We start from the raw sequence: 14205 nt of genomic DNA, 5'->3' as shown, positions 1-14205 counted from the left end.
CCGATGGGCATTATAAAAGCTGAGCTATTTCTCTTGCCAGGCAGGTGAAGTTGCCACTTCATGAGGTGTATCTATCAACATCCAGAAGACTCTCTACTTAGAGGATTTTCTAGTCCTTTCCCCTCCTTTTAAAATTGAATGGCAAATCCCCTTCTGACTTCAATGAGTTGGATGAGGCTGTTATTGTGGAAACAAAGCCAGAAGCTGCATTGGCTCAGCAGACCATAAACTGTTCAAAAAAAGTCTTTCCTCCTGTTTGTGACAATGATTTAAACTTTTGCTGCACTTGAAGCCTATCAGGTCAATAATCCACAGACAGGAATGGCTCTCGAGGAGCTGCGGCAGTCTGAAGTCAATAGTCCATGTTTTTTAAAAGTCCATAAACTTGAAAATACATTTATACAACATGTATATTTTGATCTTACCAATTCTATGATTTTATGATCTACCATCCMTACTATAGTCTATAAAAATATTTTGCTTTCTCTCTTTTTTTAAAGAAGTTATTATACCTACGAAATTCAATTTTTGTATGCATTGTGAGAATTCAGCCTATCCCARACCTCTGTGATTTGTCAGATACCTACTGATGAAACTAATAGGGCAATGACCAATTATGTTASCTGGGATCTATCCTCACTTCCATAAGAATAATGGTAACTAACAAGGGAGATATTCCAAATCTGAACTGCTGCTTTGAAGCCTGAAATCCATATTTATCCAGCAGAATTGGAGATGTCTTTTTTTGGCAGGACACCAACATTGTTCAAATGGGATCGTAGAATCAGGATTTGTTTCTCAGGCCAGTAAATCTTTCATAAGCAGCAATTTCAAGCTCTACGCAGGTAAACAGATTGTACAGATTATCCAAATATAATGCTTCCTGTGAACAATTCCATTCTTGTTTTTCTTTTAACTAAAAGTCGACATACRCGATTTCAACACCAAAATAGCAAGTGGCATCAAGAAAGAACAAATGTCATAGTGTACCTGCACTGCACAAACAGCAATCTTCGTGCTCTGCAGCACTGGGGCCCAAAACATTCTCCATGTGCCATTAATGCCTAAGAAAGTCTATGTAGTAGCTTTACTAACAGTTCACCTCGTGTTGCTACTTGTGTGTTACATCTCCCATGGACTGGTTTCAGTGGAGTTAATCTCTGATGTTTAACCCAAGGCACTAGGGCAACTAGACAAATGGGAATAAGGGGAAAATACTTCTGTTTTCTTTTGCTGGACAAAAATTTTTCCRGCTGTGATTCTGCTTATATCTCCATCTGAGAAACAGAAACTGAGGACAGAACATCATACTACATTGGTAGATTTATCATCATAGATTTAGGTATTAGCAATGGCAGCATTTGAGTATATCAATACATTTTCAAATTCTAGGCAATTTTGGGGAAGTACAGGATGAAAGCAAGCTTAACTRTATACACTGATACTTTCCAGCGTAAAGCATGGAAACACTTTCTAAAGCTTCACACCAGATCTCCTGCCATGCTTCTGTAAAATCATCCTTCCTATCACTGAGGATTATTTTACCATTACAGAGAACTCAGTCTCAAAACTGAGGCCAGCAAGGCAATGAGCTCTCCTCAGATGTGTAGCAGGATAAGTATTAAAATAAGCTATCACTATATCTATCTTATTCCCGGCTCAGGATTGTCAGCACTTTTGCACTTCATTAAATCTTCCCAAAATCTAGAATAATCACTGAGAAAACTCGCTGGTTCTGGAGAAGTCCGCAAATGCTGGTAGTAGACCATTTTTTGACAGCCCCCCCCCCCAGATAATGAAGGTCTGAAGTGAATTTWAAAAATCAGAGAATGAAAAAGTATTTAATGTATGGATCTGAACATATTAAATTTTTTCAGTGGAAACTGAAGTCTGATTCATGTTCCTCTCCCCTCCCTTTTTGCCTTGTTTATAGAGCTGAAAGTGAGGTATAAGTCAAGCCTCATCTTCAACRTATTTGTGGTACATATTTATGTAAATAATGTAACCAAAAGTGTGCTTTTTCAGTGAGTATCCTTTTCCTTAGTCTCACTGTGTCCATTTGTATTTGTCTGGGTACCACTGTCTATTCMCATCTTACATGTGTCATTTCTAAAAGTTTAGCATGTGAAAACACAGTTGATAAAATATATACCAGCAAAGTACACTGCATGTGATGCAATCTAATAATGGTCTACTGGATTACTGTGTTTTAATAGAAAAGCCAGATCCCATGCAACAAATTTTTGCCAGGAAAACAGGGTCTGTAACATTCAGAAGTTTCTTGGKGTGAGATGAGTTTTTTTCTTATATGTCAGCATTGAGAAGGATCCTTTAATTATTGTTATTATTATTTGCATTATAGTCTATGCAGATAAAAGAAGTCTCTGTTAACATACTTAACTATCTATCTAGTGGTAACCAAAGGGTGTTTTCGTTGCTTTTTTAGTTTCAGTATGTTTTGCCRCTCCTGAACAACTATGCACTTTGATTTAAATTTCTTTTTGCTGTAGCAACTTGAGCTTCCACATAACAATTAAAGGTGTTATAAAGCTTATCAAGCACAACCCATTATTTTGAATAGATATTCAAATGAGCAAGACTAGCTCATGTGGTTATTAGTACTCATACAAGAAATTAATAGGGAAAATGAAACATTTAACTTACTCACAGATATTTACCACACACTTTATATAGTCTAAAATTAGAAATACTTATTACTACATWCATTATCTTTATTACTGAGTTTGCAGTCAATAAAATAACAAATCTCTTTTCACTAAGAGCATGACCATAAGATGAATCAAACCAATGGGAATCTTTTCATTGCTTTTAATATGCTTTGGGTGGGGAATTACTTTGTAGAGGAATATAAGCATTTGAGGCCTGATTCTTAACTGTGTTGATTGTACGAATTCCTCTTACTCCAAAGAGACACTTAAAAGACTGTTTACCGGATGATGGCTTTCTGAATTGTTGGGATCTCTCTATTGTGGCACCTWCTGGCTTTCAAAAGAGCTGTGTCAGCAGGCCAAAAACACGTAATATATGAACCAGCCCTTCTGTCCAGATGAGTTAGTTAAACATTAGCTGCAGAGCAAGTCTTTTCCCAAGCTTGCAAGCTCATCAGTGCTTAGCCCCATGACCATGCAACCTAAGGTCATTTCCCTTAAAGGACATTCACTAGCTTTGACTGATTTGATCAAGTCGCTCTGGAAGGGCAGTGGTTTGACAATTTAATACTATAAAATTTGTCCATGCTTTGTGGGGTCCATCTACTTTGGGAGTTACTGTGCCATGAATACTGTGGGTACACTTCATGGCACAACACTGTTCTTAGTTAATGACAATACCTGGATCTCCTTGCAGAAAGCAGTTTTCCTCTGACCCTGAAAGTTGAGAGAGAGAAAGCAGCATCGGCAAGACCGTTATGGCTTTACTGGACGCAGTRGTGCATTTTACTGCACAGATGAGTCAAATCACAGCATTTACTCAGCTTTGTAGGCAAATGAGAAAACAGAAGGGAGACTTGTTCCTCACCCTCACAGTGCTGTTAGGCCCTGCTCAGGTTGTGAGACCCTCTCAAAAGAGGAAAAGACTGTGTTACCACAACTTTCTACCTCAAAGAGTTGGTCAGGAGGGAGAGGTCAGTCCCATCCAGAGCTGACTGAGTAGACCACAGGGGGTAAGTAAGTTTCTCTAAAAAAGGATGCCAAAACTTAGGCTTCCTCACAAAGCCAGGGAGAGCAGAAAGTGATCATGTCTCTGATCCARTCTTTGGACAGCACTTAAAGAGGTCGTCTACGTGACCTCCCTCTCCCCAAACAGAAGCAACTATATCTTGACCTGGCAGATGTTAGTTTTGCCTTCCTGAGCATTGCCCAGTCAAGGGAGATTCCTTCTGCCCATTTGTACCAGTGCTTCACTACAGAAATACCATGTTTTTAGAATCACCAGCTAACAAGATTTGATCCTGAGCTGAGAGATCCGTCTGAATTCCTAGACCTCTTCTGAAGTCACTTGTTCACGGCCAGCTGTGGGTCAGTACCTCCACACTGCTTATTCTGCTACCTGAGTGCAAGATTGCTGTAGCATTCAGGAACTCTCAAAGTTGTCTCAAAATGAAGAGCGAAATCAAAAGATAGAAGTAATGCTCTTATGGCTATAATAAAAGCAAGGTACAGTTAGCATTTCATAGTAGGATAAAAGTAATGTTGCTTTTCTAGCAAACCTTTTTACGCACACTGTTCTTCAGTATACTGCGCATTATGTTTTCTACTAAGTTTAAATAAACTCTGCCAAATGTGTGCAACAATTTCATAAAGTAGCCAAGTATCTGTGGGGAACAGACTGGCACTATTAAATGCTTGGCGACTATGAACTAAATGCAATTTGAACTCAGAGATCGAGAAATTACTGGGYAGTGCATTAGCTCACTGTGGTATCTAAGCTCTTTGCTCTGCACTGCTAAGGTGAATGGGAATAATGCACTTGATACTTCATTTCAATGCATAGCATATGCTACAAGCACCAAGCATTCATAAATCCAAAGCCGCCATCTATCTGTCCATCACTCCTTTGTGTTCTCCACCTAATCGAACTATTGCAAATGTTCATAAAGCACAATTAGGGAAAGGACAAATTAAGCCTGGTGATCTTGCACACAATAGGAATGTTACCTGCCTTAAAACTGCCAATTCAGTGAGGGAAGTGCTATTGGACCATCCTGTAATTTAGACAGGCGACAGTCATCCCCTAAGACCTGAGCACTAGCATAGAATCAAAAACATGGGAAAAAAAGCCTATTTCTAGTTGGAGTCCCTTAGTCTCTGTACTTGTACAAGGGCATAAGTACAATAGGGGAAAGAGCCTATGCTATCACAAACATAAAACCAGCCAACGGTTATTGCAGATTTATTGTAGCATGTTATCTACATTTCTTCAGGCCCAGATGGCCACATAGTCTTTTTAGGTCAAAATGTCCTACTAATGACAGAGAAGCTTCTAATACAAGACAGACATATATCTACTCTATAGGGACATCTATATGCATTTCCTATTAAAGCCAAAGCATAGCAGCACCTGCCTTAGACAGGACTGCGCGTAATGGGAGAAATAATATTGTTGTCCTGCCTATGGAGAAGCCATGCAGAGACACAGACTGTAGCATGCCTGGGTGCTTTGATTAGCCAGTCCCGCTTTTCCTAATTGGAGTGTCAATATTCTTTCTCTCTCTCTCTCTTTTTTTTTTTTTCCTTTTTTTTTCCTGCCAGAAGGAGGAACCTGTGAAGTTATAGCAGCACACAGATGCTGTAATAAGAATCGAATTGAGGAAAGATCACAAACTGTAAAATGCTCCTGTCTACCCGGGAAAGTGGCTGGGACTACAAGAAACAGACCTTCCTGTGTTGATGGCAAGTAGCTTCTCCCACATATGTGTCTCTGTATGTGTACCATCCAGTAAATGTCTTAAAGTCTACACATAAYGCATGGGAAGTTTGTTTACGTTCTGTTTAATGAAACAGGAAAACTATAAGCATAAGCATACTCCTACATTATCTTCCCTGCTTCTTCAGTGCATGATTCTACACACATGGGTCACATTAAGAAAGGCGTACACAGAAARATGCTGGTATAGCATTCGGTACAGCCACTCAGGTAAGTATTACAAATCTTGTGGCTGGATCAAGCCCTTAAAAAATAAGGACATCACTTCATAGAGGCTCCTCCCGGTTTCACATTATTTTCAATTCATAAATATTTCAAAAGACAACAAACATTTATTTTGATTTAATTAGTCAATTGAAACAGCAGTGGCAAAACAAGTAAATAAAGAAATAAATAGATCCTGGTGGTCTTGTTCTGTAACAAGCCTCATGGAAAGCTAGGAAAAATCTCTATCTTTTGAAATCATTGGTGTTTAATCTTGTCAGTCACAGGTTTTATTTTTTTTGCCAATAAAAAACCGCCAAGTGATTCACGTCTGGATTTCATGCCAGCTGCACTCCAATTCTACCTCAATGGGATCTTTTCCTCTCTAGGGTTCCCCTGCACCACCTGCAGCAATCAGAGAGATATTCCACAGCTTGGAAGTGCTTAGGCAAATGTAAATCATTTAAGGAGATCTGGAGTAAGTGAYGCTAATCCCATCGGTTACCCTTCCCAAACAAATTGCTCAGTGTTGCATAATCATAGGCGGTTTGTGTACTGCCTGTGTCGAACAGAATATTTTATAGATGATCCTAACTCTTCTTCACGGTAAATACCTGGCGTCGTTGATTTTCCCGCCGTGCAGTCTGAAGGCCCCTTCAGCGTTCCAGTGTTCGTTTCAGATAGGATCGAGATGGGCACCACCCTGTGCTCTCAGCATCCTTCCAGTGGCTGGACTTCAAGGAGTAGCTGCATAGCTGCAGATTTCAGAAGCACCCAGCATTTCCTCATTGGGTCTGTAGTTTGACATCCAGCTTCTACCCAAATCTGGAGAGAAGGAGAGCTGTACAAGCAAACATTGGGAAAATCTATTTCTTCTGGTTGCCTTCCTCAATCACATTCTACAAGAGCACTAGCAAGGAAGCAGTGGCTGCTCCAGCTGTGACTCAGGCTTAGACAGGAGTATTAGAGACTGAGGAGTATGTGTGGGTATTAGAGACTAGAKAATTGTGTAGCTAAGGCTCGGAGGTTTTCACATTGAACATTAAATAGATGGGAAATTAAGGATGCCTTGGCCTGATGAGAACCTAACTTCTTTCAGCAGCTATTTATGGTATATATATATATATATGGTTTATATATTTAAGATAGAAAGAAAATGTTTTATAATCTCTACAATACCTTCAAAGTTTCAAATTCTGGGGCAGTAATTCATAACTTGTTACAATGAAAATGCCTTTCAGCCTCTGGACTCCTGTCTAAAAATGCACTGTGAATGCACCTGCAAATATTTACGCTGTAATTCACATTCTGTCRTTCTGTTTATTGCTTAATTATTCTGATAAAAAGAGACACTTTTTTCTGTTAAGTACACTCCTAAAACCATTGGTGAGACCTGCAGCTGTTCTTAACCAAAGTTCACCTGTACAAGCCTTGAAGAATTTGATGTTCTTTAGCAGATCATGAAAAAGAGAGCCACTAGATAGAGCAGAGGGACACCGTTAATTCAGATCTCTTAGTTTTGCTCGGAGAACAGGAGCTCAAAGAATGCTGCTTTAAGAAAAAAGTCGAGTACAGGTGTGAACTGGGGCTTAATTGCTCTGTCAGGATTACAATAAAAAGAAATGTTATCGTCTGGAATTTTGAAAGGAGTAAGGATAAAACAATGGTGAATATGAAAGTGCAAAGCTACTCCCATTGAAGTCACTGCTAAGACTCCCAGTGACTTCAAAGCCAGCAAGCATGAACTACAAAGGAACATCTTCCCCTTTCAAGTTTAGTTGTTGTAGTCAGACCATCGCATCTTTTGAGGATAGCTGGTGAACGGCTCAAAAGCCGAATAGGCTGCTTGTAAAAATTAATAGAAGGACATTTTCCGTGGCCTCTGTTTTATCCTCATACTTTGCTTTGGRACTTTTGACATACTGATCCATTTTAACTTTGACCTGTTTAGTGTTTCTGCCCTTAGTGAGGCAAAACTCCCCCAAATTCCCATGTCTGAGAGTCCCTTTGAGAGTTTAATTCACATAAAGGTTTGGGATTTGCTGGGGTTTTTTGTAGATAAGGGCATTTCAAAAGGTCATCTAAAACTTTTTACCTCTTTCGCCTACCCTAGTGAAAGAATTAAGACTTTTTTAATCTCATACTAGATTTTGTACCGTACATGACTTCAAGCCATAACCTGCCATTAAGAAAGCTTGTTTGAATCCATTACTTTAAAAACATACTGTGAAATACTCGTAGCTAACAGCCCACCCAGCTTTTGAGAGGTGACAAGGATTAGGCAAACTGCCCCTGTTGGCAGTATAACTCTCATCTATGGTTGATTATTGCCTCAAGCCATCTCCACCTGATGACTGTTTGACTGTATGTATAAAACATGTTGAACCTTAGTGTTGCCGTATTTATCCCATTGGCCAAACTATGACTTAATGGGATCAGAATCAAGCTTTTGGTGGTTCTCAGTCCAGTTGCATCAGAAAGCACCTCATCACAGCTGATGCTTTGACAGTTTGAGTTTGTGTTGCAGATGAGGAATTGCGTTCCCCTCCACGCCTACCAGCCTTTGCTCCAGGACACAACTGGGCTGTGTAGGTGGGACTGGGTGGAGAGCTTGCTTTGTTAACAGAGAAGGCAGTCATAAGTAGGGGGTCATCTTAACCTTTTTAATAAGTATGAGGGGGGTGATAAATGGTTCTTTTGTCATCTCCTTGTGGGATCTCCGGGGGGAGGGGGGGTAACACACCGTTGTAGTACGTAGCACGCATGTGTGCAGTCCTCCTCCTGAACGAGTTGAAATTCAGATGAATATATGTTATTTGTACTGTGCAGGGCAGGAAGTTGCCATGCATTCGCAAGCCTCATTTCCTGCCAAGTCCAACAAAAACTCTTTCTTTGAGGCCTCATCTTAAAAAGTATAGTGAGGCCAGACTGGCAGCCTCCGAAGCTATAAATTATTCCATGCTGCTCATTCAGTAGACATTGTCCTAAAACCTGCCTCCATCACCAATAAATTATGTAGTAGCAACAGTGAGAACAAAGCAAAAGCCAAATCTTGTCATGAAACAGAGAAGCCAGTCTCTTGCCTCCTCTGTTCCACATTTGCTTTCATGATTCCCTTCACTACTTCAAGGTCCCCTTTTCTTTTTTGAAAGATTRTTTGGACTGCTCCCCTTCCCTCCAAACAATTTATCTTGGGTGTCACTTGGCAGTAGCTCATTCCATGGGCATTAGTCTGTCCAGCTCCCTGTCATATCTGTTATTATTTTCTCCATTTGCCCAAGTACTTCTCCAGAGCACGTCTCAAACGGATTTGCTGAGTCTGTGTTGCAGCAACTTGGGAGCGTCCTTTACTCCGAAGAAGCAGCGCTGGGCAYGTCCAGAGACTTCCATGCCCTCTGCCACCAAAGCACATGGGATCCTCTGAGTTCACATCTTCCCTGTGTTTACACACAGATTTTCTTCCTCCTGCAATATGCTCCATGGGCTTATTAGGACCCAGAGATGTTGACATAAATGCCTGGAGTATGTCCCCTTGCTAGCTGCCACATGGCTAGGATGATTTCTCCTTTGGTCTGAGGTTTTATTCCTTTGTGCTACTGTTAACTGGTTTCTTTTTTTGGTACTGTGGTTGTCTAAGTAAGATGTTGCCTCTAATGTCCTCTGCTGCTTTGTGGCAATTGCTCTTGCTTTACTCCTGGTATAGTTAGTGGGCATAGGAATCTTGCCCTTGGAAGAGTCACTCCCACATCCTTGGAGACTTCTGTTTACCTCTGAATACGGATCAGTCAGTGGTTTCGATTTTTTTTTTCCTTTGGTGAACGTATCTTCTATTATTCCATGCAAAATTAAAAAGTCTGTTAAAAGAAAAGGATCTTTTATATTTCCTCTTTATTCCTCTTTTATTAGAGTTTGTCTTTTTAAAGAATTTTTTTATATCATTTCCAGTATGTCTTTTGCCTTAAATGGGACCAAGCTTTATACTGTTGTTCATGGATAATGTGCAGGGGAGCCTTAATCTTGTTCATTATTTCTTCAGAGTTTTCTTCTTCTACCTCATCTATCTTCTCAGTATGGAAAGCACTGAGCCAAATCCTGATGAAAAAAAAAGTGATTTTTTTTAATTAATTGTTTCAGTAGCCTCTATGGCTTTTACATACCCTTAAAATTCTATTTGAACCTTTTCTAGATAAGCTTAGCTTCCTCTCAAAATATTTAAGTATTATTGAGGGTTTTGGCCTCAGAGTCCATAAAAGACATTTTTATTTTGCTTTTTGGTTTGTTACAACGCAGGTCACTGTCTTCAAATATATGGCTGCTGGCTGCTTCAGTTGTTTTGGTTCTGCCATATCTTGACATCACTCTGGGTTAGACAATTTGAGGCAGACTTTAAATTATCTTTATTATTTTACTAGCAAATGTGAATTACACCAACACTGCTGTAATTGGATAAGGACTATACTGTCCACTTCTCATTCTTTATTGACCTAATATTTGTGCAAAGTAGTTGTCACCTTTTTGAATAGGTGGAGAATTTCTTCCGTGCTGTGAGTGCAGTTGGCTGCTTGAGCTGGAGGGCAACGATGAACAAGTGGCAGCACTGAATTTATTAATACACTTGTGCCTTTTTGTTTGTGTGTTCATGGATTGTGCACATCTGACTTGCAGTTTTCTTCAGTTGCTTCAAATAGGAAATGGTTCTCATGGCCAGTTTTTTATTTGTTTTTTTCTGAAAGCAGTTCCTTTTAGTACTCAATACACAGAATATGAATGTTTGGGTGGACACAAGAGTCACCATTTCTTCTACACTCTAGTTGGAATAATATAAAAATTCTCCTACTTGGAAGTCTCCCAGCGCCTTTCAGGATGCGCACTCCAGGTTTCTGTTACGCTTTGCAGTTGCTGCACACGTGCCTTCCGGGAGATCAGTAAACTGGGCAGGTCAGGAACAGCAAGTGCAAAGGAGGTGGGAATGGGGGCCAGTGAGCCCGTGGGGTTACTGAGTAAATGTTAACGGAAAAAGCTCTGGTAATATTCTCTCAGCTGTAATGCTTCATACAGTTGCTATAAAAAAAATGAAGTAAGAATAACAGATATTTGTAATTTTCATACTGTCATTTTTATCCTGTGAATAACGTGCATGGCACTGGATCAGTTACAGCGGTACTGAACTGTCAGGAGGTGGTTATGTCTCCGTATCCTTCAAAGCCTTTGAATAATACATAGTTTGTTCATCTATATGGAAGTTTTCTGCATTATGGTTAATGATGCTCTCAGATATACTTTTTTGATGTGCTTGAATTGTTGTTCCTTTCTCTTCAATCTTCTTCCAGTCTTTTTTAAGCTCTTTCAGAAATATTCTCCATATATCTTCTGTAATTGAATGTGGTATTTTTGTATCACGGAGTACAAAATAACTGAGAGGTGAGTGCGCGGGGGCTACGTTTGGCCATTGACACTGGTGGAAGAAGGACTTTCCTACAGGAACTTACAAACTTGCAAATGCGTTCAGTGTTTTAACATTGGCCAAATCCAACCAGAAAAAAAGGCATTATTAAAACTTTTCCCAGTTGCTGTGCAGTATCTCTCCCCCTAAATTATTCTCGTAAGGAAGATCTCTGCAGAGAGCTGAGACCATCTGATTCCCTGCTGCTTGCAGCACAGGACTCGAACTGTTAGCTCTCAGGTAGCAAGGCTGGTGTGGTTGCTCTCCCATGGCCTGTTGTTGGCCTATTTTATACCAGCCATGCATCAGCAGAAAGGCAAGTTACTTGCTGATACAGAACAATAAAATGAAGTGAATCCAATATTTCCCATTCTGCCAGACTGGCTTTGGATCACATCAAGCCTCACATCATTCCGTAATATAGGAGTAATCACATGTATGTGCATACTTCAGATTTCTGTTGCTTTGAGGATTATCCATCACTAGCCGTCGTGTGGCCCCGTGAATTTACACAAGACTTTGCCAGTGCAGCACTGACAAACTAAACACAAGCTATAATAACTGCTGGGAGCTCTGTGGCTTTTAACGCCTCTCTGGGACAGCGCCTCACAGTTCCCTAGTCGTCCTGCTGAGGGTCGGCACTGCATGTCCTTGCTTTCCCGTGTCCAGTAGCRGGACCAGAGGGAGGACACCGCTCCTCAGCGCTTGTTCCCTTTGCAGGCGATTGCCCTCCTCTCCCTCACCCTGCACCCTGCAAATGAAAAGGTCRTGCTTGGCGTGTCCCTCCTCGGGGAGACCATAAGAGCAGCCATGCTGTTGACAGGAGCTAATTGATTTTATTTTTCAATTATAGATAGGATGCCTGCTGCAGAGTGAGCATTCATAATTAAAGGGYGCTGTGCTCCTGCCATACCTAGCGGCACAGCACATCCCCTGCCGCGGGGTCGGTCCCTGTGCTGGCTCCCTGCGGCCAGCTGCGCTCCCCACCAGCCAAGGGACGGGCACGGGAAATACAGACACGTACCGGCTCTTCCAATGCATGCAGGATTCAGGCTCTGCTGGGTCAACTCAAAGACTCCAATGACTTTGGGTCAGGTCCTTAGTAAGGACTTTGTCAGATATAATCCTGTACCTATCAGCACTTACATCAAGTGAAAATGGTTCACAGTCACAAAGCCAATAGTTTTCTATTTATCYAATGTGTACTTAGGTGGTATCACCAGAAAGCTTTTTTTCCCACTCTCTGAAAATATTTTCAATCAATTCTTATTTCTTGAAGAAACAGGGAAAAAAATGTTTTTTAAAATCCAAGGAGTCAGCTTCTCATCCCTCTAGCTGTGCTTCGGCCTAGATAAGAAGAGATCGCAGGGTCCCATATTATTAATGCACTGTCTGTATGAATAACGAGCAGGCTTGGTGAATTATTTCACACTCCKGGGAAAATCTATAGCCTGTCCTTCTACAGCACCACTGGAATCGAGTAGGAAACTCGTCTTTTTTTTGATTCGGTGAATTCAGATGACTTCATTTGTAAAGAGGAAAAAAATGTATCCTGTTCCCCACTGACACCCATTTAGCAAGCTCAGAAAATTCACAGCATATCACATGCACTTTATGAAAAAGTGGGGAGAAGCCTGACTGTGTACTGGAATAGTTTAAGGCTATGTGTTTGTCCAGAAACACTTCTTCTTGAAATGCCCTTGCAGCCACTCTGAAATTGCAGCCAGATCCTGAGAGGTGCCGACTTCAGTGGGAGCAAAAGCAAACCTGGCAACGATGACGCAGAGTAATTAGCTCGTTTGCCAAGGCACGGCAGCTCTCGTTACCAGTTTGCCTTCTGATCTACAGGGCAGAGATGGAAAGGAGCAGAGGGGAGGTACGTGCCTGACCCACTGACGCTAGGTGAGCTCTTGAGCTGGAGCACAGCGCCCTTCCCCGACGGCTCGGGAGCGACCTGGTGGGAGCAGCATGGCCACGTTCCTCCCTGAGCATCTGGTGTAGCTACACCTACATACGTACATACATGCACACCTGCATGTGCACGTGTCGCACATACGTACCTGTGCTGCTGTGTCGCCCTGCCCATGTGCGACACATCAGAAGCACCGAATGCTCTTCAGATGCCTACAGACAGCGCGGGAGATCTCCGAGGGTCGGCTCTGTGGCTGAAGCGCGGGCTGGCTGAGTTATGCGGCTTTCCCATTTCTCCGGGAGGGCTGAGTTGTTTATATCGCACACGAACACAAGCCAGGCATTAGGGAGAGGCAGACAGATGATCTTGTCTTTCTAGTGTGAAGATGGTGCAGCTAATGAGGTCGTCCGACTGTGGGTTTATGTGAGTACATCTTCATCTCAGCTATAATTTATCTCCCTACCTGTGTCTTACATTTCTTTCTTCTCCAATTTGCATTGCGATTTCCCGTGCAGCAAAGCAACCGCCCTTATTAATAGCAAGTCTGTAGAATAACTAACTAATCCACCCTTGACAAGTGTAGAGGACTTACTTAAATGCCAATAATTTTTTCTGCAGAAAAATATACTTTTTTTTTTTTTGAGGAAAAGGAAAACATAAGTCATAGCACTGTCCACGTCTGCGGGAGGGGTGGCCATTTTTCCGCCCTCCAACTGACAGGCTTCAGTGCCGGCACAGAGCGAGGAGAGCCCTCAAAGCCAACCAAGATACACAAACAGCAGAGTTACACTGAAATTAGAGAACTGCAGGACCACATAGCAGTGTGAAGACACAGAGGAACATATAATTATTTCACCTCCATACGGAGGAAAGTAACCTTTCTCTGCAATACTTGTCATAAGTCAGCTAGAGGCTAAATGGAAAAACAGTAGGAGTGTTCTCCCTTTATAGGTAGCATTAAGTGTTAATCACAGCCCTGGAAAGAGCCTCGTAAGGGGTTTTGGAGGCAGACCTGCGCAGAAAAGGAGGGCTTCTGGCCATGCCGGTGTGCCAGGCACCACAGGGGAAAAGCAGTACAAGCAGGGTGGAGAAAGAGAACCAAAATTAGAGAAAACATCCTTACGGGGGCTAAGCCACACGAAGGGCCATACAAAGACCCTCCCCCCCTTCCCAAGCAAGTTCATGTAGCCTCAGGATGGTT

General features: G+C 41.6%; 1 protein-coding gene across 2 annotated transcripts in view; it reads left to right on the top strand.

The window, feature by feature from the left end:
• The window catches only part of TAFA1 (TAFA chemokine like family member 1), a 219958-nt gene that overhangs the window by 170154 nt on the left and 35599 nt on the right, over positions 1–14205 (top strand). For both annotated transcript variants that reach the window (XM_085299998.1, XM_085299999.1), the window contains one exon: positions 5271–5411. In XM_085299998.1, coding sequence (XP_085156124.1) covers positions 5271–5411 — 141 coding nt within the window. The remainder of the gene's footprint in view (positions 1–5270; positions 5412–14205) is intronic.

Source organism: Rhea americana, unplaced genomic scaffold, assembly GCF_003343005.1.
Source record: "Rhea americana isolate MKP2758 unplaced genomic scaffold, rheAme1 scaffold_16, whole genome shotgun sequence".
In the NCBI taxonomy this organism is placed as follows: Eukaryota; Metazoa; Chordata; class Aves; order Rheiformes; family Rheidae; genus Rhea; species Rhea americana.
This window is presented reverse-complemented; position numbering and strand designations above follow the sequence as displayed.